We start from the raw sequence: 26,618 nt of genomic DNA, 5'->3' as shown, positions 1-26,618 counted from the left end.
AATCAATTGCAAATTTTGAGTTGTTTTCTTATGTTTGCTGGTAGAATTGACTTTTAAATGATGATTTTGGATGATAAATATTTAATAACATTCATTTGGATTTGATTTGGTTTGATTTTGTTTGATATTTTACATTTAAAATTTGCTTCGAGTTGGTGTGGCGAAAAATTATGTTTCACTCGGGGGCAAATTTTGTTTAACCCTCGTGCTTTGAAAGCCTCGCAACGCTCAAGCCTCGCAACGCTCAAGACTCGCTACGCTCGTGGTTCAATTTTGGAATTTTTCGCTTGCTCGGGTATCAATATTAGCACGAGCGGTTAAACAGTAACTTTGCCCCCTTGTAAAACAAATAACTATTTTTTATTACGTCAATACACAATTTTGGGAATAGTACCTAGAAGTGTGGGTCTTAAGATAAATTAGCTCAAACAACTTACCATTCGTGAATCCATTACAGCTTTAGCCATGAATTTGCCTAGAAAGCGGAATTTGGCCTTGACGCGGGAGAGATGCGATGCGCGCGCATTCCGGCCGACGGCCTGAGGGAAGAGGCCGCACGGCCACGAGACGAAGGTCGCGTCGGGCGCCGGCGACGGGATCGACGTCTCCTTCTCCAGCTCCGAGGGCTCCGCCGACCGCTCCTCGTTCAGGCTGAGGGCGTCGCGCACGGACGACGCCAGGCGCGCCGCCACCTCCGCGGACGACCGGTCGGTCACCATAGGCGGTTGGCTCTTGACTATTTCACCGCCGAACGAGTGTGGTTTCTGCTTAAAGTTTTCGCTACCGTGCCAGAGATCAAGATCAGCGCGCTGGAGTTCTTGCGAGACGAGCGCGTAGAATTCGAGGGTCGGTCCGAGCCCGGTGCCCACTTCGTTTTCGTATTGAATTTCAAGCAGCGCTTTGGAGTGTGCGAACTCGTGCATAACGTGTTCCGCTTGGCGTAACACATTCTGCCGTTGCACGGTGCGCTTGCGGCGGTCGAGGCGCGGCGCCACGCGCTCCGTGTCGGCGCCCGCTCCGCCCGCCGTCGCCGCGCCGCCGCGCTCGCCGCCCGCTTCGATTAGCCTCTGCAGCGCGCGGTCGCGGTCGAATGACAATACGTAGAACAGTAAGTGACGACATTCGAACGGAAATATGAAGGGGCTGAAAAAAAAAACAACAATAACATCTTAGGATCATGACTATTTCTAAAATGTATAAAATTATGATTATTTCACTTAAAATCCATGCATGCGAGGTTTTATTTGACCTTCACCATTTGCGGATTTTCAGTGATACTTATTTATTTTAGTAGCATGGTACTACTTAGTACTTTTATACAACAGACGTTGAATATCTATGAATAACATTTTGCGCAAAATATTTTCCCCTGGAAGCGCGGACATCATGTTTTTAAATTTCAATGTTTTGTACGTTAAAATAAATAAAAAAGTAATCGATACGTTCCTTCAAACATGATATTGCTGATTTTTAGAATCAATTTTCATATTTTTGGCTTTTGTATGTATAATTTATTACAATTTTTTAATGTGCATCTCAGACCGATTTTCGTGATTTTTTTTATATATTGAAACTCAGGATTCAAATCAATACTGTCCCTCGAGATAGGCCTCAAAATTGCAATTGACATGACTGGTACTTACATTTTATTTGACTACACTTGTTTACATGACGTACGCACATTATTGCCAAATGTAAGCTGTACGTACTGGCACTATCTCAGGGCTAAATAGAATGTTATCAGGCTTAACGGAACTCAATACTCACCACGCATATGCAATCTTTTTCAACCAGGGCGGAAGGTTCCCGGTCATTATAACTAAGGGGTCTTGAAGTTGTCTGTTGGCTTTGGCAGCAAGCTAAAAAGAGAAACATAACATGACATTAAAGTTTTAACAATATCTGCTGCTATAGCCGGTCAAACAAGTTTGTCAGTAGAAATCGGCGCGAATTTCAAATTTTCTTCGGGACGATAACCCTTGGCGCCTACATATTTTAAATTTGCCGCTCTTTTCTACTGACGGAAATAGCTTGACAGACTGCCCGATTCGAACTTTAAGATACGTCAATTAATAGATCATAAAACGATATGGATTAGATGTGTCAGTGTCAAAAGTGACGTTTTTGGTTGAAGAAACGTCACATTTGACACTGACATATCTAATCCATATCGTTTCTAGATCTATTAACTGACGTATCTTAAAGTTCGAATCGGGGCGAGAGTATAGTTTAACTCATACCAAGGAAAAGGATATCCTTTTCCTTTAAACATACATATATTTGGTAGATATATGTAATGTAAGCTGATAACTGATAATGTACGAGCTGTTACCTTGGCATTGATGAAGTCCGCATTAGGCACGAGCGGACGGTGGTCGGGCAGGCAGGCGGCGCGGTAGAGCGACGGCCAGTGCCGCGTGAGCGCGTGCAGCGCGCGCAGCAGCGCCAGCGCCGGCAGCGCCGCGTCCTTCACCTCGCGCTCGCCGCCGCTGCCGCCGCCGCCCGCCAGCAGCGGCGACCGCAGGATCATCACTAGTGGCGACTCGCGCGCTGGCACTACCCCATCTACAATTAAATACATTATCAATTTCGTCTGGCTTTAGCACAAATAATATTGAAAGTGTCTACTGTGTGATTGATAATATGAGCTTGTGTAGGTAGGTTACCGTTCCACAGAAGGTCCGGCTTGCGGCGGGACGAGAGCTTGGTGGGCTGGCCCTTGCCCTTGCGCGAGGCGGCGGTGTCGACGCGCGGCGGCTCGCTGGCCTCCACCGCGCGGTAGTAGATCGTGTGCGTTTGCACCCAGATGCCCGCATTCGCTGCATTACAGTTTGTTTTATTAGTGTTGGTCCCTCGAGGGAAATAACGTAACAGCGAGTTATCAATACAATACAGAAATTAGAACACTTTATTTATTGGTTTTGTAATGATTACTTAACATTTGTAAGAAGAATACTAAGACAAGTTAAATCATGTTGCCGGAATATTGAAATCAGGTTAATAAAATAGTTGCTACAAAAGGTCTAACGTTTTTTTTTTATTGAGGCGTTTGATTGCAAGTATACCGCAAATCTGTACACTAAGGTTGGCAACCCTAGAGTCGAGTGAGAAAGAGACTTGGTGATCAATAAAGACTGACTGACCGAGCGGAGTTTCTGTGTCTGTGTCGGCGTCCGTCTGCTCGCCGAACTGCCGCACGGCCTGGTACACCGTCATGTTGTAGGGAAGCACCGTGTCGCCGATCAGGAACTCCAGCTTGTGGTCGGTGCTGGGAAAACATATCTCATTTAATATAAGGGGACAATCGTGTACAACAGTAAGGTTCATGACTACAAATGTGCATTCTGCAAGTTACCAAGTTTCCAAAAAGTTGGAATGGATTTCCAAAGTTTTGCAAGAAATAAAGTAAAGGAAAGGTGAAAGGGGAAACTTCGTTCTCTTAAGGAAATTTATGACGATTGAAGATTTTTTTGTGCGCACATCAGTTTTTGAAGACTTTGCGTATAGAACCAATGCTTTTGATTTTCAAAGACAAGCGTAAAAAATTATGTGTATCAAGGCTATGCAAGACCTATTATTATTTTTGTTATTGTTTTACTTTTTGTGTGTTCTAGGTGTCAGTTATGAGCTGTAGTGGATAATTGAAAGTGTTAATTGAACAGCAAAGAGTAGTGGTGTGCGTACTCTGTGGGCTGGTGTATGGGCGGCGTGGCGAGCGAGTCCTCCACGTCGTCGTCGGAGCCCGCGTCGTCGTCCGACTGCGCGGCCGCCGTCGAGCCGTCGCGCGACCGCGCGCTCGCGTAGCCGCGTTGTGCTAGATATCTGACAACGAACAAATACATTTCATACTAAACTGAAAGCAGCGGACCAGTTACAGAGGAAATATACTACCAATAATAACGTACACGTCAATGGCCATATGGAAGATATAAGGATTCATTTTGTCACTGCAGCCACAGCCTAATCCAGTTACGGGGATAATCCAGGAACAGGGATGTTTAATTAGTATTGTCACATAATACGGTGACATAACAAACGATCGTAGTAAACGACAAATTACAAATGTTTGGAATAATACGGCCATGAAGACAAGGTCCATATTAAAAACAAAGTGAGTATACATACTAAGAATTGAACAGTGCGGATAAATACCAGTGGAACTTACCTTTCTATCGCTTGAACTAAGGCAAGCGGATCTATCCGCACGACACCACCTTTCCATTGCTTGAGATTAGTACAACTTGGGTGGCGTTTGAGATCACACTGTAATAAAACAAAAATGAAATTTGAATCAAAAAACTAATAATACATTTTCGCTCGGCCATATTATTCGATAATTATTATCTATCTATTTAGTCAATATAAAATATAAATAATATGTACTTCAGAAATGGGGAAATAGCACATTGAAGGACACGTAACGTAACGTATTTTAAAATCTGGGCAATATTTTTTAAGCGCTTTGAGCGTCAACCGTCGAATGCAAATGATGCGTCTCAGACGCGAAAGCAATATAGCTCAGTGTGTTTTGTTCCTGGGGTTATTAATCAGGTTTTGAGAGATGAATGATTAGCTGTCGCTCAAAGAGGGCAAAAATGTTCATAAGTTGAATATATTATTATATATACGTTTATAATTCACTATCATATCCACTTGTAGAGGAAAAGTGACAACTATATATTCGTAAAGTATTATTTCAACATTATTTGGAACTTTATCACCGTGCATTATGTATATTTTAAATTGAAAAAAATATTACTCGAAATTTATAATAGTACATTTCAATGCAAGTGTGGAAAGTACTTTATTATTTACGAGTCCCGAGATGTCTTTTATGAGCCGTAGGCGAATAAAAGACACGGGACAAGTAAATAATAACACTTTCACACGTACATTGAACGACGTTTTTTAATACATTTGCGAAAAAATCACAATTAAACAAATATTGGTAACATGAGTATTACACTTACATTTACGAATTTTCCCTTGAACTTGAATGATGTTGTATATTATTTATTATTCAGCACTATAAACTACGTTCAGCGTTGATTTACATTGCCTAAATTAATCACATTAACTCATTTAATACAAAAACACTCTTACAGTTGCAATTTAAGATAATTATTTTGATACAACTAAATTTCAAGTGAAAATGGCGGGCGCCGGTTTTACTTTTTAATTTTTCATTTTTTCTGTTAACGACAAACGCCAACGTGGCAATGATATAGTTCCATTCAGCCAAATAATAAAAAAGTTTTTTAGTGTAATATCGTATTTTATAACGTTTTATTTATATAATAACAAATAAATATTTACTTTATATCGTGTAACAATACTTTTAGTACGTAATAAATGTGCAATGGCAAAATAAAAATATTTAAAGTTTGGAATATCCAAACTCTTTGGTGTGGACATATCGAATACGCTCAAAATTAAATTTAAAAAAGCTGGAAAAGTAAAAAGCACTAGTTCGCAAAAAACAACTTTGCGAACGCTAAACAGCTACGTAAAGTAGCACTTTTTGAGCAACTGTATTAAAAAAAGTCTTATTCATCTTCTGCATTCGTCACCACATTGCATCCATCGGCCGCCCTTTGAATATTAGGTACCTATTGTTTGTGCGCACTGACCATGAGCTGATGCGTGTTGAAGAACTTGAGCGCGGAGGTGGCGGGGCGCGCGGGCAGGTCGTGCACGCGCACCGGGAACTGCTCCAGGTGGGACACGCACGCGTTCACCTTGGCCACCAGCGCGGCCAGCGCGCTGCCGCCGCCCAGGTGCGCGCCGCCCAGGTGCGCGCCGCTCTCCGACCACTCGCCGATGCTGCAATATAACCTAACTATGTAGTCTATGTACTGTCTAATTACATTACTCATTTCCTGTCCCAGAGGTATGCTTAAACTAATTTTGGTTCAAACTCTAATTTTTTCAATGATTATCTGAATGGATATTTAAAGTATGAAAATTTTAATGGTAAAAAAAATATGGTGCCGGTAAAGTCAATCGGCACCATTTTTGACTTACAAGGAAGGGTACCCAACTGGTCAGCTCCGGTTTGATTTATTTTTACATATGTTATATAGTAGTCTAAAATAACGGACACGTATTTTTTTTAGCTGCCCATACTCAACTTACTGGGAGAAATTGGCCTCCAAAGTGCTGAAAAGTGACAAAACGCTCTAAATTCTGTGCATGGTCTAATAAAACATGGTCTTCCATTCCCAGAGTGACACGGGCCTACGTCACAATAACATTGCCACTTTATTTCAACATAACATGTTACATGGGTACATTATACCTATGGTTAATAAGTTAAAATATTTCTTTATAATTTTATAATTTTCATTTATATGTATTTTAGCTTAAATTTTACAATAACACGTCATTTTTAATTACTCGTTAGCAATATCTTCCGATTCACGAAAGAAATTTCAGACTTTCGGGTAATTCTGTTTATACTACTGGCAACACAGGATAGCGTTGTGCACATTTGACAATTCGGATCTAGATAACTTCATGCCCTGACCGTCATCCTTGTCGAACGCGTGTTAATTGTTATTTCCTTCTCGCTCAGTGTCAGCAGTCGCAGTGTTTTCCAAACTTTTCACGTCGTAAGCTTGGTAATTAATGTGTAACTGTGAATTAGTTTTTTAAACGTTTGTCTTGTATAGATAAATAAAGTTTAATTTAATACATTCGATTTGTTTTATTTTACTATGTTTCTACATGAATAACTTTAAATTAATGCCGTTAAAATAATTTTCACCGTTGGTTAAAATTCTCCCACATTTCAAAGTTTGAGAACCTGTAAACAGCATGATGACGTAGGCGCGTGTCAGTTAGGTCATACGCGAATCTCGGAATGGAGTACCAGGCGGAGTATATTATTATACCATGATTCTGTGGAGTTTTGTTCAAGCAATTTGCTAGATAATTAGTGGTTTTAAAATGGGATCACTACCGGGAAGTTTTTAGTTTTCATGATAAAAAAAAAAAGAATAAACGTCGAGTGAAAGGATGAGAATTATGAAACTTAGAAGTGCGTTTTTTTTGTAAAATATGAATATGAGCCGAAATAGCAAAACACGTGTCCATTATTTTGTCATGTTCTCCAACATATATACAAACCAGTAATTAACTAGCAATTTGCTTGAACAAAACTCTCTACAGAAGTTAGAGCGTTTTGTCACTTTTCAGTACTTTGGAGGCCAATTACTTCCAGTAAGTTGAGGATGGGCAGCTTAAAAAAAATACGTGTCCGTTATTTTAGACTACTCTATAACATATATAAAAATAAATCAAATCGGAGCTGACCAGTTGGGTACCCTTCCTTGTTAGTAGGTTTGTAATGTCAGGGTTTTTCACCAATATCGGAGTTAGTGACCTAGCCGCACACGAATCAAAACTTGTACTTCTAAACACAAAAGCAATTTTGATTAAAAAAATAATAAAGATTGTAAATACAATGGAATGGAAGACGTGAATTTTTTAAGAATATCCTTTTTCTCTTATTGTTATGAAAAATGAATTCTTTATAGTAAATGTCATTGTCAGTATTATATGTGGTTGATCGACTTACTCGGACACCAGCGGCATGTCGGCGAACACGTGCAGGAAGAGGCGCAGGCGCTCCTCGCAGGCGGCCACTTGGTCGGCGTCGCGGCCCTCGCCCTCGCCGTCGCGGTCGCGCGCGCCCGCCACCGTGGCGTCGTCCAGCCCCGTCAGGTACTGCAGCAGAGCGCCCAACACGCCAGAGTGGTTCACCTGGACAACCAACAGATTATGTAGAAACCTCAATCTCGTCGCGCTGTCAACTATATAGGGTAAGTTGGGGAGTAAATAGACGCCTTAATTTGAATAAGCGTAATTATATCTTCATATATTTATATGGGTCAAAATCACCGCAAGCTTATTCTGTCCTGTGTATTAGCATATAAAAATAAGTAGGCTTAGAGAGTGCTCACTTATTATTAGTATCTCGGTCTCCCAGGTACTTGTTATTAAGTAAGATAACTCGTGTATAGTCTAACCTTACTTAATTATATCTAGTGTATTAGTTGCCTGCACGTGTAATTGCGGTGTTATAACATTGAAGCGGCGTGCGGATCGGCATCCAATTACAATGACTGTATTGCGTACCTCGAAGGGCGATACGTCGTGCTGCATGAGCGTGTCGCGCAGCTGCTCGAGCGCAGCGCGGCGCTGCGGCGCGGGCGCGTGCGGCAGCGCGCCGGCCAGCACGGCCAGCTGGTCCAGCGCGCCGCCGCCGCCGCCCAGCGCGCCCCACTCGCGCACCAGCCGCGCCGCCGTCCACTGGATCCACTCGCGGACTTTCTCTCTGAACAAATGATACCGAATATGTCACACCAAACTCTTGATTGAACAACTACTGAGAACACGGCGACACGTAAAAGTCGGTGCAGAGTAAGCTTGGTCTGACTGTGGTTATCTTTCGTTCAATAAACGTAAAGTATGTGCAGGGCCGTCTTAAACTATGCTGGGGCCCCTGGGCACATAAGAATTTGGGGCCCTTTTGGAAAGTAAAGAAAGCTAATTAAACTAACATTTTTCTTCTATGATCTTCTATTTATTATGGGTAATCAAATATACTGTTACTGTCTGTCCTTCGGGGCCCCCTGAGGATGGGGGCCCTGGGCACGGGCCCCGTGTGCCCTTATGGTAAAGACGGTACTGAGTATGTGTCGTATAAAATTGTAACTAAAAGCGAAGATTTTAGTTTTAGTCTAGTTGGGATTAGTAATTGGTATATCACGGTTATGGAAACCCTTAAAAAGCCCATTTAAGAAAGTGTAATGCAATAGTAAAGTTTTTAAGCTTATGTATGAATTAATTATGACGTATGCAGTAATTTAACACGCACTCATTAAATAAAATAGGCAATCGCGTCGCAAATTTTTTTATTAATGTTCAATATTGTAGTCAAACTACCAAATACTGAAATTTAAATTGAGGAAAATAGCTTAAAACATTTCGAACAATTCCTGCTAAACTTATTTTAAATACAAAATAAACAAAGCGCTCTTGCCAATAATAAGTACTAGGTATTGAATTAATAAATGAACAGATATATAATACCTTGCCGCAGGGGCCTTTTTTAGATTTAACACATTCATTGCCACCCAGCCAAACAAGACGTCCGTCCGCGCCAGGCCACAACAATTTCGTCATATAAAGCAGTAGTACCACGATCCCGACTATCGGGTCGTCCGGCCTGGGAACGAAATCATAAAATACCCGATAGTCGGGTTTTCGGCACTAAATGTGTTAATTTAGTTTAGTGTAGTTTATTAATGAACAGTCGTAAAGGATAAATCAATTGCGTTAAGCAAACAACACTAAATATAATAGGTGGAAATGTGTATGTCAAGATTTAAAGAATATGTCAAATAAAACAGAAAGGCGCCAAATTGTTTTTTTTTTATATGTTAAAAGGAACGTGCATGCAAAGTAACGTAGTATATGTGTTGAATACGAACAAGTAGTCGCCAAAATATGGCGTTAACTGTATATTTACAATTTCAGTACCCATCACCAAATTATAGCAGCGGCCCCTACATGAAATTTACATAACAAGTTAACAACTATCGCTGAAGTAATCACAAATTCTTTACAGAACACTACACTGAAATCGGCATTCTGTTTTTTAAATGACATAATTTTATGTAATAACTAACCCATAGGGCTGCGTTGTTTGTCATAAAAATTACAAATTTCTGCTCATTTGAATACCAACAAGGGTTAGAAAAACCGGCCAAGTGCGAGTCGGACTCGCGCACGAAGGGTTCCGTACCATTACGCAAAAACGACAAAAACAATCACGTTTCTTGAATGGGAGGCCCACTTAAATATTTATTATATTCTGTTTTTAGTATTTGTTGTTATAGCGGCATTAGCGGCAACAGAAATACATCATCTGTGAAAATTTGTCTAGCTATCACGGTTCATGAGATACAGCCTTGTGACAGACAGACGGACAGCGGAATCTTAGTAATAGAGTCCCGTTTTTATCCTTTGGGTACGAAATCATGGTTGTCAATTTGAAGGCAACTAACATATTTTTAACATAATAATAACATTGCAAGTTAAAGAAAACCAACACAAATCAAAATACTTCAACAAGCAATGTAATAACAACACAAAACCATATATATATATATAATCAAATGATTTGTGTCCCACCCTGTGAAGAAAAAGTGGGTTTATTTAGTTCCCCATAAATAAGCAAAAGCGCTGGTGGCCTAGCGATAAGAGCGTGCGACTTGCAATCCGGAGGTCGCGGGTCCAAACCCCAGCTTGTACCAATGAGTTTTTCGGAACTTATGTACGAAATATCATTTGATATTTACCAGTCGCTTTTCGGTGAAGGAAAACATCGTGAGGAAACCGGACTAATTCCAATAAGGCCTAGTTTACCCTCTGGGTTGGAAGGTCAGATGGCATTCGCTTTCATTAAAACTGGTGCCTACGCCAATTCTTGGGATTAGTTACCAAGCGGACCCCAGGCTCCCATGAGCCGTGACAAAATGCCGGGACAACGCGAGGAAGAAAGAAATAAGCAAAAGATTCACAAGTTTTGATTGGTTATTTTGAAACAATGAAATCATGTAATGCATGGGCAAATTATTCGCTTAGCATCAATGATAAATTAATTTGATAGGTAACATATTCAGTTTCCTTGTTTACTTTAATAAATCTTAATACAATATACCTTATAGTTTATGGCATCTCCTTGCATTGTGACAGATTTGAATTCAAATAGAGCAAAGTTTGATAACGTGGAAAGCTAATTAAATTAAGTACTAAATTAAACACAGAAATTTTTAATTTAATTTTGTAACAAAAATAACAGAAAATACATTTTGCTAGAACGGCCATTTGTCGTTCATGAAAGCTTGTAACTTGTAACAAAAGCAGGGGTTTTCTTTCTTTCCACTTGTTTTACAAGTCACAAATTTTCATGAAATGGGACACTGTTAGTTTTCATCTCGCATAATGCATTACATACAATAAGGTAAAATAGTAATGCAATACAAATGTATTACACAATCCGCTTGGCTGCTGATTTACATATTTTTTGACAGTTGATTACTAATAATCAAATTAATGTAAGAGAGATGAGATAAGATGAGAAATGAGTGTTAAAAAAATGTAGTTGGGATTAGTTCCAATTATACACAGCGCGCGCGGACTTCACTCAGACTCCACTCCTCTCCACTAGACACTTCCCCTCTTATTCATAAAACTTTACGGGCCTGATTTAGTTAAATTATGTTTCAAATCGTCAAGTGACAAGCAAAACTCAATACTTACTAAAAAAATATTAAACAAAAATCAACCTTATTTAAGTATTAATATGGTTCACTATGGCTATTAACTTGTGGTAGTAATTAGTGAGTTTTGCTTGTCACCTGACGAAATACACAAGTCAAAATGACAGATAAAGACAAACGATTATTAGCTAAATGAGGCTTGTAGCGCGTTTATGAATAAGGGGGATCATGTATAGCCAAGAGTATTCCAACAAAAGAAAAATATTACAATATACACACTGAAGCTTATTATAAATATTTATTATACATATTAAATATATTTTCGCTAATGCACAGAGGCAAAACTTTCTCAACATAAAAAACCTCATCCTTCATTTATACTTTATACTATGGATATAAAAGTAAAGTATAAAGACATAAAAAAACAATACGAAATACATTTACAGCCGGGCAGGGCCCTAGCTGCCGGTGGTCAAGGCCGCAGAGAGGAACCGACGTACTCTATACGCGCCGCCGTGTCCAAGATTACCGCCTTCTGCATCTAACCCTAGATCCAGCCACCAAGAGAGAGCGAGTGTTGGTAGAGGCCGCTACGAGACCGTTCGCAGACACGACTATCGCAAGAATGATCGTCGAATCAACATCCCACATGGTGGTGAAGTCGTGACCCATGTCTAGGAATTACGTGATGTGAACGATGCTAAAGCGAATGTTTATTTTTCGAATAAAAAAAAAACTTGTATATAGTTCGCCGAGCTGCGGGGCATGTATGGCTGGCCTTCAAATTGGGGACTGTTTACACATTGATTAGTGTTAAATGTATGAACTGACAATAAACACTAATCAATGTGTAAACAGCCCCAATGTGAACGCCAGCCACACTTATCCGTATTGACGTTAACACAAAATCAAGCCCAATTTTGACTTCACATCCAGGAAGAGAAGTTACACACTTAAAACAAATGATTGGAAACAAAACATGTGGATTTTCCTAGGAGCGACTTATCAGTGAGCAGCGCATTGCATTCAACGGTGGATTGAACGTAATTGTGTGCGAATGCTGGAATAAGTACAGGTTGATTCACGAAACGTGGAACGAATGGAATGAACGAAACTTTCATTGTATATAACTTACTTGTTCTGAACGGTGAGGTTAGCGGAGGAGTGCGGCGAGGCGAGGAGACCGGTGTCCTTGTGCGAGTGCGGCGTGCGGCCCCAGCGCGACGGGTTGAGCGACGACAAGAACGACGACGTCTTCGACGCGCCCACGCGGCTCGTGGACCGCGACGACGCTGCCGCGCTTGAGCCTGCATTAACAGAAGACAATCTAAGGTCCATATACCATTTAAGGGACATTAGCATTTGCCATTGTAGCTATAATGTTACACCAATCCGTAAATATTCTTAAGGTACAATTTAAATAATTGTCATGGTATCCTAAAATCAGTGAATCGGTGTCGACAGCTTTCGGCGTTGACGTCATAACCATGGGCCACGAGGGGCACGGTGGCGACGGTCCCGATTTCTTAAGTATATGCGAACTTCAAAGGCTAGGCGCCTCTATAAGTGCGTTTAAATTGAGCGTGAAGATAAAAAAAATGGATAGACTCGAACTAAAATGTCAAGTGAGCCTACATGGGGGACAATTTGAAGTGTAGTGGAGGGCGGTAATAGTATGATTAGTGAGGCAGTTCGTACTGTGAGCGGCCGCAGTGTGCTGATGATGCAGCTGGTGCGAGTGGTGCGGCGGCGCGGCGTGCGAACTGTGCGCGGCGGCGGCGTCGTCGCGGCGCCGGGCGTGCCGCGCGGGCGCGCCGCCCGATCGCTTCACCGCGCGCTTGCGCTTCAGCATCTCGGCCAGCTGCAGCGGGCTCGCGGACCTGCACAACAATACACTATATATAGTACACCGGCAATATTCGCTCCTTATTTGTCACGCGTTGCTATGATAGTGGAATCACTTCGTCTAAACAAACCATCATCTCAATTTCTCGCCTAGCCGACATTAGCAGTATTATTGTCAAATCCATGCAATTGCGTAGACCTCTGTTCTGTTCATGCGTATCAATATTTTTTTTGGGTATTCAACTTAGTTTACACAATTCCGATGGCTATTCCTAAATAAAAATAAATATATATAGGGATGCAAAAGTGTGTAACTTTTAATCACCTGTCGAATATTGTCGAGAAGGGCAACACAACTGACCTGTGCGTTGCGGCGGGCGCTTGCGGCTGCGCGGCGGACGCTGCGGTCCCGGGCTCGGGCCCGCTGCCCTCGTTGCCAAGGGATGCTGCAAAATATATAATTAAATTAACACGTTTTGGCTCATTTTTGTTTACATAAAAACTATGGTCAATTGCACAAACCACATTGAGCAACATCATTAGACGGAGTGATTTATACGGATGATTAACGCACCGATACGCTGCTACCACGCTGATGCGGATCTGCACGCCGGTCCAGTGTGTGAACGAGACAACGCGTAAAGACCGCCACAGTTGAGCGAAGTAGTGTGTTTGCCGTGTAACGTAACTCAGCATAACTACATATAAAACTACCCATTTAATTAAACATTATTACGACTGCGCAAAGTTCGGTGCAGGGCCTGCTGGAAAGATTACCAAATAAGGAGACGTGGTGAATTAAGTGTGATAAAGTAACACTTACGCATGGAAGAATTGATGAATGAGCCGGAAGCCGAGAAGGCCATCGACAGGTTGTGGTCCAGAGACGTGTTGGAGGAGGAGGCCGGCGGGGACGAGCCGGCGCTGGAGCGCGCGCTCGCCGCCGGGGACTGTACAGACAACCTTCAATTTATAACCTCAAAACACAACATTGTTCCTAAGCTATGTTAAAAATACAATTGTGGAAGCACATCTACATCAGTTGTCAAATTTGACGAATACATTTTTCAACCCATCTACAATAAGTTGTAAGATAATTCGTAATAATTGGTTAGGCATTAGGCATGTGTCGTTCACGAGTGAATGATTTAAATGAACTGTATAATTTGACTGAACTCACTCACTCTTTAACTCAGTGCAGATTCAACTCGCTCATTTCGCTCAGTAACTCATCATCTATCTCAGTGTTCCTTGCTCGCTCTTTCCCACTCATGATTCGAATGAGCCGGCCGAGCGTGACGAGCGAGTGAGACGTTGTGAATAGGTTTCGGAGCGGTTCGGAAGAATTCAGAGGGTGTCGGGAAAACATTGTATCGCGTGATTCTCCATCTTGGGGGCACTTTAGGGTGGTTCAAAAAACATTTTTTTCCGACGGGGCACCCCCTTATTTTGTTACACTTATTATGCTGATAAAATACAGCAAGTTTCGTAATTTTATCTCAACTACAAGGGGGTGCTCAACCACTTTGAAAATTTTGAATGTTGTATGAAAACCAAAAATAAAAAAAGTATTTATTATTCAGAATTTTATTTAAGTATCTGTTTTCACATTATTTGCATGTGTGATTTATAAGTTTTGAAGTAGAAAAACATTTTTATTTCTATTTATTATAATTTTTCATAAGTAAGATTTTTTAGAATTTCACCTAAAAAATCATAAAATATAGAAATAAAAATGGTTTCTTACATAATAACTTTTAAATCACACGTTCAAATAATGTGAAAACTACTACTTACATAAAAATCTAAAAAATAATAACTTGATTTTTTTGTATTTCATACAACTTTGAAAAATTTCAAAGTGTTTGAGCACCCCCTTGTAGTTGAGATAATATTACAAAACTTGGCATATTTAGTCAACAAGTGTAACAAAATGAGAGGGTGCCGCTTCTTCTAGCTAGAGTTTAAATTCTTCCCATACAAACGTGAACCACCCTAGCGCACTTATGGCATCTGATTGATTGACATCTCTCACTGAGCGAAATGAGTGATACATATCACCGCGAGCGAAAGATATAAATCAATCTTTTCAACTCAGTGAAGCCTTTTGCGCATCTATATTAGGCATTCCATAGAGCTGATATTGCACCTGGGCGAGCATATGCCGAGCCGAGACGTTATCTTGAGCTAGAGACATTCTCTTAAAAAAAATGACGAGAGCCTTCGAAGGTTTTGGTGTCAGTTTTCGGTTGTGTTTTGAAACTATCAACAGCGTCAAATTGCATCAGTAGACAACAGCATTTCTATAGAACTTGACGCTGTAGGCAGAAGTGAGCATTCTCTAGGAACTCCTAGGCGAGGATAAATCTATGTAAAACCCTTGTGAAAAAGTAAATAAGGTTCACCTTAAGCTTGGTCTGGCGGGCCTGGTTGGGCGCATTAGACGGGGGTGTGCGTTCCGCCAGCTGCGCCACCTGGTGCAGCACGCCCTCGCGGCGGAACTGCGCGCCCATCTCCTCGGGCAGCCGCTGCATCAGGATCTCGGCTAGCTGCAGGGACCCCACCACGATGCGCAGGTCCGTCGACGCCATCATGCCCGCGATGTGCGATGATATCACCTACACAATACCGTCAATACCATAGCGTATTTATACCAAAGTAGAATGAGACTAAATGTGTCAAGTCAATAAGTCAGTTTATAATTATTTCGCAGCAGTATAACTTACTTGGTACTTATTATCAAAAGTATGCAACAGTCTAGCTAGGATCACTAGTGGTAACAACTCAAAACGCGTATTTGATATGGTTTAACAGACGGCGTCTAAACACGGTAGATTTAGTTTTACAGGGGTCCGTTGCAATCAAACATAGGCAGGGAAAACCATACTGTCTTTTTCTGACGCTAATATTATAAGAATAAGATTTATTTCTTTAATTATATCCAAAATTCATTAAATCCCAATAAAGGGATAAATTTATTTATATCTACTGTAGCTGCCAAGATTGATCTGGCTATATGTGAACCGACCTGCATCTTGAGCACTTGTCGGAGCAGCGCAGCGTCAGCGTAGTAGACGCAGCGCAGGATGGCCTTGAGCGCCTGCGAGCGCACGGCGGGCCCCGCCGAGCTCCAGTACACCTCGTGTAGCACCGCCAGCAGCGCGCGCGCCAGCCCCGGGTTGCACCGCACCATGGCGATGCGGGGATCTACAATACGGATATACATGTAATAACTATTAAAAAATAGATAATCTAGTCTCTTCCTGATCAACGCTATTTTCGCAAGTTGCTGTTTCTACGATTTACTTACACAATTCTACATGCTCTGCTTTGGTGTGCGTCGTTCGTCCTCGAAGCTTTGTGATTGCTTCAGAAGTGATTTGAAAGAAGTTGGACAGATGATACAATATCCCTATATTAATATATCGACTACCGTAGGCTCAAAGGGCGTAAGGGACAAAATGGCGAAAATGAGTTATGAATGCAGTTATACCATGAATCTAGGATATACCTGGATCTGGCATGAGTGGTGGGGGTAACTGACAGAACGGGATAGTCTTATGTATCTTTCAGTAGGAGTAGCAGAGAAAGCGGTATTATTGCTTGTCCTTGTCACAGTCTCACTTTTTGTTTGTTCCCCACCTTTTTATTAGTATGGAGAATAGTGGGCAACAAATGAATTCGACCAATCACAGTGTCGCATTTGAGTATGTTTTGTCCCTCACGGAGGCACGCGTATACCACTTCTGTGCGATCCTACCTTCTATGAGTTATACTCAGTTTTTTTTTCTTCTATCGAATGGTATATTTAACGTCTCGATAACTTGAAAAAAATGTCCGTTAAGCCCTATGAAAAATCAATGCTTGAACAGAATTTTCCAACGCATTTTGCCGTATCTGCCAATTCAAAAAAATGTTGCGTTGCAAAATGTCTATTTTGGCGTAACTCCCAACTTTTTGTACGATACGCCCTTTTGCATCGGAAATTTTATTAAATATGTGCTATTTTTTTGTCAGTTACGCCTATTTGCAGTAGATTTTTGAGTGCTAAATGTACGTTACGCCCTTAACTAGTGGATATTTATACGAATGTTAGAGAATTCAATGTAAGAGATACGCCAACATACTATTAGTGTAGTAAATTAAGCAAGTTGTTGTATGGAGACCCATGCATTAATTTCTCAGTCGATGAAATTTAGCTTGGTTATTGTATAGTATGAGCCGAGACTAACATTATAAATATCCAAAAAAAAAACACTCCTAAGTTAGGTAAAAACACAAACCTGATTATACAGGGTGGAAAGGCACGACGATCCTTCCCGGAAGTATTAGGTCGTTTAAGTGATACAGAGACTATTGGTAATGGTAAGAATCGTTAATTGAGTAAAAAATAAAAATTGCAAAAATACTACTTTTTAACTGTGGTGATAACCCTATAGCATGTGCACATGACGGCTAGATTAAGGATCTCCGTCGGGAAAGCTCGGGACTTTACACTTTTTTCCGATCGTTGACAGTATCGCAATGATGTATGAATGACGCATAAATGTCAAATAAATCAAATGCATGCAAAAATATTACAAACAATTTTATTACTTTCTTAGATAATTACTTTTTTCCAATATTTAATACTATCTTCTTTTCACATACGGTGTTCAAATGTACCTCCGTGTATTACAACGCCGCCGCAGCCCGTACCCGAGTATGTCGATGCACATGCGATATAGTGTATGCTCTTCGTCATTTATCCTCCGCAGAAAGCACCAATTAGCCTTTGTCTCATTTCGTCCGCAGTTTCACATTCCGTTTGGTTTGGTACACCATATCTTTTACACAGCCCCACAAATTTAAATAGCCACGAGCATCTAACATTTTTATTTGAAGAATATGACATTCAATACGTATAGTTCAATGAAAATTTAATTTCAAACATCAGACGTCTTGTCTATTTCCTACCACGCAAGAAGGTTTGTTAGTTTGGTATTGAAGAAGTATTTATTCTTGATTTATTCTTAGTATTTCATTTTTGCAAGTTCATTTGGTGCAACTAACACAACCTACTTGTTATTTTTAATTATTTTAGATAGTTTCCAATTATTCGAAAATAATTTTGTGAAACGTGTTAAGAAACTAAAACCTTTTTATCAGTCAAGGAAACCAGAGATATTTATAAGACGATTGCGTACTTTTGAGTGGTTGTCAATGTCACCATTTGAACTGACGTTGTAAACAATGTTGTGGTTAGTATTATTAATATTAAGGAATAACATAACTATTTCATTCAAGTATTGAACAAGTGGAACCACTAAGAAAGCGAAAATCCTGCAATGATTCTTACCGTGCTGTAAGCAGACCTAAAAATGGTTAGATGGCAACAAATTAGCATAATTTCCTGTCGAATACTGATTGTTTACAAGTAAGTTCATTGACCCTGTCACCTGTTAGGGTTAGAACAAAGTAGTTTTTTGCGTGGATGTTTAAAAGGTCATAATTTAAAACGGTTGCCCATATTAACATAGTTTCTATGGAGAAAATATAGAGCTTAGGCTAAACTATCTCCCATTTCCGGAAAGGATCGTCGTGCCTTTCCACCCTGTATATTGAACCGAGTAATTCCTCAGTCCAAAATTATTTTACAAAATAAGTTATTAGTATCAGTATGTGATACTAGAAAAAAATCTAAAAGTTTTGTCAAACATGAGAATATTTTTTTATGATATATCCTTTTTTTGACGCTCATTTTCATCGGAAAATTGCTCTGTCATTTTTTTCTTCTTATATGATCTTAGAATATAATTTGGCGCAGCGGGTAAAAAAAATAAAAAATAAATGCGTATCGAAATGTATGTATTATAGAACTATTAAAAACTGAGAGTGGAAAATTTTTAGATTTTCATTTTGTAGGTATAAAACGGCATTCCAGTGAAAACATTAGACTGAGCAATTTTCCGGTCCAAGACACGCCAAAAAAAAATTATTTTATTAATACTGGTATTTCTGCTGGGATATTTTTTTGATATTTCATATATTGTTGCAATACGTTACATGAATATGTCTGGTGAAGAAAGTTTGAACGGAGCATTTTTCCGTAAAAAGATATTAACGATTTAAGACTTTAGGTATTTACTTTTATACAATACTTTTTATTTATTGATACTTTATCATACTGTAAAGATTTTTCTGGCTGAGGAATTACTGCGGGGTCCACTACCTTTATTTACTACACTATATGTACAATTTCGAGTTTATAATTGTTGCTTTTTTGTGTTTAAGTGGGATGACCTAGTATGTACTTTCCTTGTCATTTTTTTTATTAAGTAGGTACTTGCATTACCTGCTCGTGTACTCTTAATGCTTTATTTATAGGGTTACTAAAATTTTACAATATAAACTGAACTAGTCGGTACCTTTTTCACCACTTTTATGAAAATAATAAAACAAGACTACCTACATATATTCAAATGATAACTAAGGTTAGACTGCTAACTTTTAGTTTTATATGTGACTGGGCCATTTGCAATTATGATTAGACGTGATATTAATACTTGTATGTTTAAATTAAACCCTTATTTATAGGATTAACCTTATGAAAGTTATTATCTATAACGTTTGAATTTAAATCTATAGAAGTAAATCCATACATAGAAGTAGGCCTAGCAATATGACTTTTTTGCTAACTACTCTGATGTTATGTCATAAATAATCGCATATTCATTAAGTTTTACTGAACAGACGGTATACAAAATATCAATTGTTGTACCTAGTAGTATTATAGTATGTAAAAGTAAAATTTTTGATCAAATTAAGATTACAAACAGAAATAACGCATACATATTTTCTAGAGTAAAAGTAATTGTTATAAATTATTTGGTACCTATACATAAATAGATTTAGATGGCAGCACAGCAGTGATTCTGTTCAAATAATATAAACAAATAAAAAAGGAATAAAATTGTTTTGTGGCTAAAAAACGACCTTTTCTCAAGTTTAAGTATCCAATATAACAAAAATGGGGAATAAACTTAACAGTGAATACATCTCTATAAGTTTTTGAAAAAAATATTGTAAATTATAGTACTTAAAAGTATAGTGTTCCTTAAATGCAAGTTGCGAATTTTGCAACGAAATTGTTGGAAATACGCCAAATGGTACTTAAACAGTTAATTTTTTGTACATTACGCCCTTTTTCTAATAAGATAAACCATTAAAAAAAGGCGTAAGAGACGCCCTTCTTAAAAACAGTCGCGTTTTTTGGCGTAACGGACATGCTATTTCCGTAAATAAGCATTGTATTATAAGTTCAACTAATCAGTTTAAAAGAGCTCAAAAAGTTAAGAATAAGCTACATACAGGCATCAGTTTATTCAAACAAACAAAAAAGTTATGATTTTTTTTCTCAAAACAAAATTGTTTTTTGGCTCTCCTGAAAAATCGCGTTTTGTCCGTTACGCCCTTTAGTGTAGTAAATAAAGGTAGTGGACCCCGCAGTAATTCCTCAGCCAGAAAAAACTTTACAGTATGATAAAGTATCAATAAATAAAAAGTATTGTATAAATTTCCAAAGAATAATAATAATAGAATTAAAGTAAATACCTAAAGTCTTAAATCGTTAATATCTTTTTACGGAAAAATGCTCCGTTCAAACTTTCTTCACCAGACATATTCATGTAACGTATTGCAACAATATATGAAATATCAAAAAAATATCCCAGCAGAAATACCAGTATTAATAAAATAAAATTTTTTGGCGTGTCTTGGACCGGAAAATTGCTCAGTCTAATTTTTTCACTGGAATGCCATTTTATTGCCGTTTTATACCTACAAAATGAAATCTAAAAAATTTCCACTCGCAGTTTTTAATAGTTCTATAATACATACATTTCGATACGCATTTTTTTTGGATTTTTTTACCCCCTGCACCAAATTATATTCTAAGATCATATAAGAAGAAAAAAATGACAGAGCAATTTTCCGATGAAAATGAGCGTCAAAAAAAGGAAGTATGTATCATAAAAATATATTCTCATGTTTGACAAAACTTTTAGATTTTTTTCTAGTATCACATACTGATACAAATAACTTATTTTGTAAAATAATTTTGGACTGAGGAATTACTCGGTTCAATATATAATCAGATTTGTGTTTTTACCTAACTTAGGACTATTTTTTTTTTGGATATTTATAATGTTAGTCTCGGCTCATACTATACAATAACCAAGCTAAATTTCATCGACTGAGAAATTAATGCATGGGTCTCCATACACCAACTTGCTTCATTTACTACACTACTTTGAGCCTACGGTAGTTGATATATGTATACTATTATACATACAAGGTGTCCAGTGGCAGATTTCAGTTTTCAAAATTTGATATAAAAAAAACTAAAATATATAAACCAAAACTGTATACTTTTATAATAAGATGGTGAATGCGGATTTAATTTTTTTAATCTCAATTTTCCTACCGAACTTCCAATAAGATTAGCCGACGGTGCATCACAGTATGGCGTATATTAAAATTAATATGGCAACTTACGTGAGTGTCAGGATGGCGGGTGGACATCAACAAATGGAGCTGCGGTATACGTCAGGAGTTAGTGCTAGCAATGTGCCAAATGTGCGCCAAAATTGGAGCAATGTGTTCTTTAAACTCCAGAGATATTTAAGAAATAGATGACGCCCGCCATCCTGACGTCAGGTTGGCGGGCGCATTTCCAGTTCCAGCTAATGGCTGCCTACTCAAGGGTGAAAGTACTGCCTAAGGTTAGTGCTCGGAATGTGCTTCCACATGTATGAGGCACAATGAAATTCAGAGAGCAGTTAACGAGTAATATGGAATTGAATAAAAATATATATAGACGCCTGCTTATTTTAAATAGCGATATCACATCTTCATTGCAGGCAGTTCAGGCGCACATATAACATGCAGGCGCTTTATACAAAAAGTGATTAATAACACGATACTGGATACTTAACGCTATTTATTAATAGTCATGTTACTTATTGAACTTGCGAGAATCACGCAAAAAACTCGTTTAGGTACCGTAAAAACGAACACTCGGTAAAATATTTATATTACTCTACGACCAACTATGTATTACACACATTAAGTGTTACTATTGCTTGAAGCTAGAACGTTTTCTAAAAAAAATGTGTCTACGTTCACCCATTTAAGGCCAGCGACTCTGCATATGTGGGTCATGCTCAAACAGTTCCACAGGGCCAGTAACTCGCATGGGTCGTTCTACCGTTTCGTGCCGATTTGCCACTTTTTTGGGAATTTTTTTCATTTTGAAGTTACAGTGTAGATTTTGATATTGTGAATGTGTATACGTATTGTGTATATTATTTTAAGAAAGGCACCTATATACTAGTTATACTTTTGGAAAACAAATAAGGAATGTAATAAAGGCACAGATGGAAATTAAAAACCAAGGGATGGTAATGAAACACGAATAGAAGGAAATTAAATTAAATTATATAAATTAACTTTATTGGTCAAAATCAAACTGATAATATTTTAAACGATGGAACCATAAATATCTTGGCTTTTAAAAAGTATATCTACCCTGTTGACCTGTTTAATATAATAATCTACTTTTTAACAATACTTTTTACGATGTTTCAGTATTCGTCTTCGGTCTCATTATTTGTCAGAACTAGAAACATATTTACAACTAGACGGGCCCGCAGCTCCGCTCGCGTAAATGAAATAAAGAGTTTGTCTTATGTTTAGTTAAATACCGACATTATTATGTATTCAACCCTGCCATGGTTTATAAGTTATTAACTGTGATAGGGATTTCTTATTTGTAGCCCTTATTTAGATAACTTAATTCACAAATTTCTCAAAAAATTATGTGATTTGATAAAAGGCAAGATTGTATTTTTTCATCTACGTAGGTGTTTGGTTAAAACTTGTTTCAAGACAAAATTATTATTTGATTTTATAAGCCTGGTTGCAAAAACGTTCATTAGATTAATTTCCGCCTTAAGACGAATATGGACGACCACCGCCCTTAAATCGCTTTTTCATACAAACGTAGGTAGTCTAGTCCTCATTTCCCTTTCTGGATATTAACATTACTTACTTCGGCTACGGTGACGCAACGACCCAAAGTGAGTCCTGGCCTCCGACACCAGATCACGCCATGTTTCTCGGTCTTGCGATGGCTCTCGCCAGTTGCCATGGCCGAGGTTTCATGAGCAGGTCTTGAGCAAACGTCGTTTCAGCGGTACCTGGGACGTCCACTCGGGCGTCTCCCATTTTGTTGTCCCAAGTACGCTCTCTTCACGGCACGATCCTCTCCCATTCTCTCTAAGTGTCCGAGCAACCACTGAATTTAGCCGCTTTGGTCTCTCAATATTTTGCCACTATAACGGATCACATCCTTATTTCTATGGCAACAAATTATATTACGATATTTGGCAGACTGCTGACTGTACATTTGCTTATTTTCATCAGGTCGCTCCAAAATATCTCAATATGCACTTTATCTACCTACATAACTTACCATCAACTTTGTATTTTTGGCCCATCTCAGCCCGTTCCCCGGACGAATGACACTGTTGTTTGCCGAAGCCGTGAAAGTATATTATCTGAATAATATAACTCAAAAAGAAATTTAAAACAACAAAATACAAATTATTAATAATATGATAATATATTACTTTGATTGATAAGTCATATATGGCATAAGTCACTCGTATGGGCCCTAAAGACTAAGGTTGAGGTTGACAGCACTTTTTATTTTACTTCGTGTAAAAAAACGCCGAAATAACTGTATACCAACATGACAAACATCCTGCGAGGTCAAAGACTGAGCTTCAATGGCGCTGACCTCAAACAAGAACTAATAACCCTTTTTCTGCAAATAAATATGATCATGATTATTAATAGCCGAATGTATTAAAAATAAAAAGCAAGGCCGAAGGCCCGGGGGAGCTTGAGATAGGGGCACATTTCTGTACAAGGTCAAATATCAATCTGCAAGAGAGCAGAACTTGGCTAAGTGAGGCCAAAGGCTGGGGTCCGCATAAACGCTGAAGGCCCAGTCCGTCTGATCACATTGCGCTTCCATAGAAGGCCTAACTGCGAGACAAGAGAGCTTGAAATTTAACCAATGTGATCTCGGACCCTCCTACGGCTTGACTATTGCATTTTTCCTCGAAAGTGTGACTTGTTGAGTCTACAACCCTATGGAGTTTATTATTTATAATAAGTATTTTGATTATTGGGGCGTACTCGGTCTTTGACCTCTATCTACACAGGGTTTTGGTGTTCCGTAGAGTACGCTCTTCGACCTCCAACGGCGTTAGAGCTCAATATCGTGTTTGCGGTCTACTAGTTTGCTTTTTAATACACCACTATTTGTTCATCTCCAAGCTCTGCTGTCCTGCAGCTTTACCTCGGCCCGCTGTTCCCTTTGAAACGGCTTATCATGGTCGTGTCCGAAATGTAATATACTGGCCCACTTCATTATTTAAAAAAACAGCATCTGTCCTTTACAAAGACGGCAAAGTCACATTACCTACATCGATACTGGATAGTTTAAATTTTTGCCTCAGTTCTTTCCCGAATAATATATTTTATCATAAATAACTATTGTTTTTTATAACAATTTCTAGATAATTTAAGCTTTTTTAATTTCATTTATGTAACCAGTTTTTTAGATTACAAATCTCATTATTATACATATGTTTCTAGTTCTGACAAATAATGAGACCGAAGACGAATACTGAAACATCGTAAAAAGTATAGTTAAAAAGTAGATTATTATATTAAACAGGTCAACTAGGTCAGGAAATGAATGCCCAAAAAAGGTTGTAGAGGGAAATGCTAGGAACACAATTTTTGACTCCGTAACTTTGTTTGGAGTAGTTAGGAGGTGAACATATCAAAAGTCCCCGCCCTTAGCCCTGGTGCTGGGGGGGAGGGAGGGGTTTGAAGGTCCCGTTTTTCGGTTTTTTACTTATATCTCGGAAACTATGCGTCCTAGCGACATGATATTTTCTAAAAAAAATTGATATTTTCTAAAAAAAAATTCGTAATAAAAATTGGAGGTGTGTCTGTTTAATAAGTTATAAAAAAAATATCTAAAAATATTGACACATGTATTTTTTTCTTTTTTTGTATGAAGTGTTAACTTGTTTATAATGACATACTGTAGGTCTTAATTAAGTGTTCATACGTGTAAAGCACGAAAGAATTCGTTCCATGGAAATGAAAATATTCATGAATATATTTTTATTTTATTTTATTTTTTTCTTCAAAAATAAGAATAGGTGAAAGCTGAAATTTAGTATAGACCTTACTAATGATGTGGCACATCATCACAAAAAAAATCAGGCCGAAAAGCTATTAAGTCACAAGATGGTCCCTCTTCCTGCCACGGCCTATTACAAACATTCAAGAGCGGATATCTCGAAAACTATACAAAATATCGAAAAACTTGATGAGTAGAACTTGTAACAAATTTAATAAGCTTTAATTTTGTAGAAAACATCATGTCTCTAGGACGCATAGTTTCCGAGATATAAGTAAAAAACCGAAAAACGGGACCTTCAAACCCCTCCCTCCCCCCCAGCACAAGGGCTAAGGGCGGGGACTTTTGATATGTTCACCTCCTAACTACTCCAAACAAAGTTACGGAGTCAAAAATTGTGTTCCTAGCATTTCCCTCTATAACTTCTTATTGCTTGGGTAGATATACTTTTTAAAAGCCAAGATATTTATGGTTCCATCGTTTAAAATATTATCACTTTGATTTTGACCAATAAAGTTAAATTCGTGTTTTATTACCATCCCTTGGTTTTTCATTTCCATTTGTGCCTTCATTACATTCCTTATTTGTTTTCCAAAAGTATAACTAGTATATAGGTGCCTTTCTTAAAATAATATACACAATACGTATACACATTCACAATATCAAAATCTACACTGTAACTTCAAAATAAAAAAAAATCCCCAATAAAGTGGCAAATCGGCACGAAACGGTAGAACGACCCATGCGAGTTACTGGCCCTGTGGAACTGTTTGAGCATGTCCCACATACGCAGAGTCGCTGGCCTTGAATGGGTGAACGTAGACACATTTTTTTTAGAAAACGTTCTAGCTTCGAGCAATAGTAACACTTAATGTGTGTAATACATAGTTGGTCGTAGAGTAATATAAATATTTTACCGAGTGTTCGTTTTTACGGTACCTAAACGAGTTTTTTGCGTGATTCTCGCAAGTTCAATAAGTAACATGACTCTATTAATAAAATAAAATAAATAATTCGGCTTAAGACGCGTTAAGTATCCAGTATCATGGTATTAATCACTTTTTGTGTAAAGCGCCTGCATGTTTTGTGTGCGCCTGAACTGCCTGCAATGAAGATGTGATATCGCTATTTAAAATAAGCATGCGTCTATATATATATTTATTCAATTCCATATTACTCGTTAACTGCTCTCTGAATTTCATTGTGCCTCATACATG

At 38.5% G+C, this 26,618-nt stretch overlaps 1 protein-coding gene across 6 annotated transcripts in view; it reads right to left on the bottom strand.

Annotated features, from left to right (window-relative positions):
- Nucleotides 1–26,618, bottom strand: part of LOC134804699 (E3 ubiquitin-protein ligase TRIP12-like) — a 101,412-nt gene that overhangs the window by 2,729 nt on the left and 72,065 nt on the right. For 5 of the 6 annotated variants that reach the window (XM_063777843.1, XM_063777844.1, XM_063777840.1 and 2 more), the window contains exons 18-33: nt 16,165–16,343; nt 15,542–15,754; nt 13,960–14,086; nt 13,462–13,582; nt 12,990–13,171; nt 12,427–12,598; nt 8,140–8,338; nt 7,580–7,764; nt 5,631–5,823; nt 4,166–4,263; nt 3,685–3,822; nt 3,144–3,268; nt 2,667–2,819; nt 2,333–2,565; nt 1,768–1,859; nt 438–1,143 (exon numbers count right to left, since the gene is read on the bottom strand). In XM_063777843.1, coding sequence (XP_063633913.1) covers nt 438–1,143; nt 1,768–1,859; nt 2,333–2,565; nt 2,667–2,819; nt 3,144–3,268; nt 3,685–3,822; nt 4,166–4,263; nt 5,631–5,823; nt 7,580–7,764; nt 8,140–8,338; nt 12,427–12,598; nt 12,990–13,171; nt 13,462–13,582; nt 13,960–14,086; nt 15,542–15,754; nt 16,165–16,343 — 3,116 coding nt within the window. The remainder of the gene's footprint in view (nt 1–437; nt 1,144–1,767; nt 1,860–2,332; nt 2,566–2,666; nt 2,820–3,143; nt 3,269–3,684; nt 3,823–4,165; nt 4,264–5,630; nt 5,824–7,579; nt 7,765–8,139; nt 8,339–12,426; nt 12,599–12,989; nt 13,172–13,461; nt 13,583–13,959; nt 14,087–15,541; nt 15,755–16,164; nt 16,344–26,618) is intronic. The other variant, XM_063777845.1, reaches the window with a different exon arrangement.

Source organism: Cydia splendana, chromosome Z, assembly GCF_910591565.1.
Source record: "Cydia splendana chromosome Z, ilCydSple1.2, whole genome shotgun sequence".
Lineage (NCBI taxonomy): Eukaryota > Metazoa > Arthropoda > Insecta > Lepidoptera > Tortricidae > Cydia > Cydia splendana.
This window is presented reverse-complemented; position numbering and strand designations above follow the sequence as displayed.